Source organism: Sander lucioperca, chromosome 1 (assembly GCF_008315115.2).
Source record: "Sander lucioperca isolate FBNREF2018 chromosome 1, SLUC_FBN_1.2, whole genome shotgun sequence".
Lineage (NCBI taxonomy): Eukaryota > Metazoa > Chordata > Actinopteri > Perciformes > Percidae > Sander > Sander lucioperca.
Genome location: NC_050173.1, coordinates 5,422,386 through 5,426,067, shown reverse-complemented (window position 1 = coordinate 5,426,067; position 3,682 = coordinate 5,422,386). Strand labels below are relative to the sequence as shown.

Below are 3,682 nucleotides of genomic sequence, written 5' to 3'. Positions count from 1 at the left end.
TCAGAATAAGTTGAGTGTGTCAGTGTAAGGCAAACAGTGGTTCTCTCTCTTCTCTTATATTCCAGTCTGGGACAGAAAGGATCGTCTGTCTGCCAAAAAGTGAGCCGGAGTCCTTTTTGTCCACTTGCACAGTGATTGCAGCGCCTCGACTTAGTGTTTGGAAGCTCAGAGTGACTTGATTCGACTTATCATTGTTGTAATTGATCATCTGTTTAGCAAAAAGTGTTTCTCTTATTTGTTTTTGTTTTTTAAAAAAGCGCCCTGAGTCATATAAATTATAACCAATCCAGTTCTTTTTTTCCTCTCGCCATAAAGTGATCTCATGCTCGTATAGGCCTACTTTGTGTTTCTGCCTCAGAATCATTTGGTTTTATGAATGAGAGTTATGACAGATACAATACAACCAAGCAACACGCAGTTTTCCAGACGAGAGGACACAGAAACTGAGCTTAAAGAGGCTGCGCATGCACGGACAGAAATTGAGTTTTTGGCGGATGATCACTTTTTGGCAGACACCTGTGTGTGTGTGTGTGTGTGTGTGTGTGTGTGTGTGTGTGTGTGTGTGTGTGTGTGTGTGTGTGTGTGTGTGTCTCAGTAGATGCCCGGCACGAAGCTGCGGAAGGCGAACAGCGCGTCGTGCGGCAGGTAGTCCGCGGCTGCGGGGCTGCCCGGGCTGGAGGCGCAGTAGGACGGGGAGGAAGAGTCAGAAGAGCCGCTGCAGGAGCTCCAGGAGCAGGCGTCGCTGCCGGGGCTCGGGGCCTCCCTCCGCAGCAGAGAGGCGTCGCTCTTCCCGGCCTGCAGGTCTGCGATGCGGATGGTCTCCGACAGCGCCCAGATGTAGTTGTGCGCAAAGCGCAGAGTCTCGATCTTAGTGAGTTTGGTTTCGTCCGGGAACGCGGGGAGGATCTCGCGCAGCGTGTCCAGCGCGTCGTTCAGGTTGTGCATGCGGTTCCTCTCCCGGTCGTTGGCTTTCACGCGCCGGTTCTTCCTCACCACCGGCACAGCGCCTTCGCTGCGTCCGCGGCCGCGACGCCGCTTCTTCTGCGGCTGCGCGGGCTGCTCGGGCTCCGGGGAGCCCGGGGACGAGCGCGGGGAGCCGCGGGACTCCTCGTCGTCTGTGTGCTGGAAGAAGTCGCAGCTGTTGCTGTCGATGTCGGAGTACACGGAGTCCATGATGATGCTGAAGGGTTCGAGTCTGGGGAGAGAAGAGGGGAGCGCGTGAGGACCTGTGGCTGCACGGAGCACGTGCAGAAAACTTTGAAGCACTTAGATGCACAGACAGAGAGAGACAGATAGACAGAAAGAGAGACAGAGAGACAGACAGAGTCAGAGACATGCAGGCAGATAACTCACCTTACAATCAGCTGAGTGCGCGGAGAGTTTTGGAGAAGTGGCACGCGTCTCTTTGCGTCTGTTTTAGCTTTTGGATCAGCTCGTGTGAGCCGGTGAGCCTGGCACACGACCGGCCTCAGCCCGCTTATATACCGACCCGGGACAATGCCCGCCCCCCCTCCCCTGCAGGATGAGGTCTGCCCCGTGCCGCAGAGCTGCTCATTAACATAATGAAGCCTGCGGTGCGTGTTCGCCTCGCGTAGAGAAGAAGCGTGCCGGTAATCACGGCCAGCCAATCAGAGCCGGCGGACGGACACGCGAATGACACACTGCCCCCCCCCTCCTGTGAGACAGAAAATACCCAGCCCACTTTCAGAGTTTAAACCAAAAACATCAGAAAGAGAAAGAAAGAAGAAAGAAGAGTCAGGAGGAGCACCCCCCCCCCCCCACCGGGCGGAGACACGCTCCGGAGGATCCATCCATCTCCCCCTCCCTCCCCCTATCCATCCATCCATCCACCTATCTATCTATCTATCTATCTATCTATCTATCTATCTATCTATCTGTCTGTCTGTCTGTCTGTCTGTCTGTCTGTATATCTATCTATCTCTCTATCTATCTATCTATCTATCTATCTATCTATCTATCTATCTATCTATCTCTCTATCTATCTATCTATCTATCTATCTATCTATCTATCTATCTATCTATCTATCTATGTATCTATCTGTCTGTCTGTCTGTCTGTCTGTCTGTGTGTCTGTCTATCTATCTATCTATCTATCTATCTATCTATCTATCTTTTTAGCTATCTTTTTCTCTATCTATCTATCTATCTATCTATCTATCTATCTATCTATCTATGTATCTATCTATCTATCTATCTATGTATCTATCTATCTATCTATCTATCTATCTATCTATCTATCTATCTATCTATCTATGTATCTATCTATCTATCTATCTATGTATCTATCTATCTATCTATCTATCTATCTATCTATCCAAAATCTTCTTACATCATCTGCTCCAACAATCAACAGATGACCTGAAAACACCTGTATGGTCAAACACACACACACACACACACACACACACACACAATCTGTTCTTGTGTTTATTCATCAAGTAAGAAAAAAGGAGAAAGATTTATCTATGTAGCATTTTTCAAAATAAAAGCTCAGAGAGACTGCTGCACTAGCCATGTGTTATGCGATAGTCGCTGATGGTAACGTTATTTGCCGAATAAATAATGAATTGCGATTACATTTTAAGTCATTGTATGGTTGCAACCCGCCATGAAACGAAGAAGTTTTAGGTCATTTCTCTTTCTTTGCAGACACGCCGGGTGTCAACAGAAAGAGATGGAAGTGGAGCGAAATATAAGGGCTATTTTAGACATGTGCATCCTATCATCATAGCGATGTTTTGATCGTGTAGTTATTGTCTTATTATAGCTTAAAATGTCTCTATCAGCTGGCACATAAGCACTGTTAGAACTTGTGCAGTATTAATCATTTGTTAAATCGGCCCACTGAAAGCTGACATTAAGTTCATATCGGGTCCTATTTTAACTATCTAAGCTCACGGCGTGAAGCGCCTGGTGCAGGTGCGTTTAGGGCGTGTCCAAATCCACTTTTGCTAGTTTAACGGCAGAAAAAAGGGTCCGTGTGCCGGGTGCATGGTCCTAAAGGGTTGTACTTAGTGTCTTCATTAACCCAATTCATTACCAATCAGAGATCATCTCCCATTCCCTTTAAAAGCCAGGCGCATTTGGACCTTGGAGCATTGCTATTATGATGGAGGATTTGTACCGTAATATTTTTATTTGTAATCTTCTGCATGTGTGTGTGTGTGCTGTGTGTCCCTGTGTGTATAACAAGCATAGTGTGTGGGCGCTGTGCACGAGCCTAGGAGCATTTTACTAATGCTCTGTTAAAATAACAATGAAATGCTGCGTTATTGACTTTAGACCAGGTTTTTGTTGGTCAATGGTGCCATCACTTCCTGCTGCCTCAAGATAGCAATACTCCCAGAATGCACCTGAACACACCTCCCTGTAATACCAGCACGCCCAGAATGCACCTGAACACACCTCCCTGTAAGACCAGCACGCCCAGAATGCACCTGAACACACCTCCCTGTAAGACCAGCACCCACAGAATGCACCTGAACACACCTCCCTGTAAGACAAGCCCGCCCATGGGCCACAGATGGGGTCAGGTGCATTTGTTATTTAAACAACGTGGGTGCTGGATGGGAAACTGACAACTGGGTCGGTCTTAAGGCGCTGACACACCAACCCGATTATCGGCTGTCTGACAGTCTGGCGAGGTCGGTGACTTGAGTCT

At 47.9% G+C, this 3,682-nt stretch overlaps 1 protein-coding gene across 2 annotated transcripts; it reads right to left on the bottom strand.

Annotated features, from left to right (window-relative positions):
• Positions 1 to 252: 252 nt before the first annotated feature.
• On the bottom strand, positions 253 to 1,475 carry neurog1 (neurogenin 1). 2 transcript variants are annotated; one of them, XM_031301404.2, is made up of 2 exons: positions 1,354 to 1,475; positions 253 to 1,195 (listed from the first exon to the last, which is right to left on the bottom strand). In XM_031301404.2, the coding sequence occupies exon 2, from the start codon at positions 1,171 to 1,173 to the stop codon at positions 592 to 594; it is 582 nt and encodes a 193-aa protein (XP_031157264.1). In that variant the 5' UTR covers positions 1,174 to 1,195; positions 1,354 to 1,475; the 3' UTR covers positions 253 to 591. The 2 variants fall into 2 exon arrangements, with proteins under 2 accessions (XP_031157264.1, XP_031157265.1); XM_031301405.2 differs by having other exon boundaries at positions 253 to 1,199; positions 1,359 to 1,475.
• Positions 1,476 to 3,682: the final 2,207 nt, after the last annotated feature.

Bases quoted from the DNA above. Each gene is read 5' to 3' on its own strand.
- neurog1 (XM_031301404.2), bottom strand. From the start codon at position 1,173: ATGGACTCCGTGTACTCCGACATCGACAGCAACAGCTGCGACTTCTTC.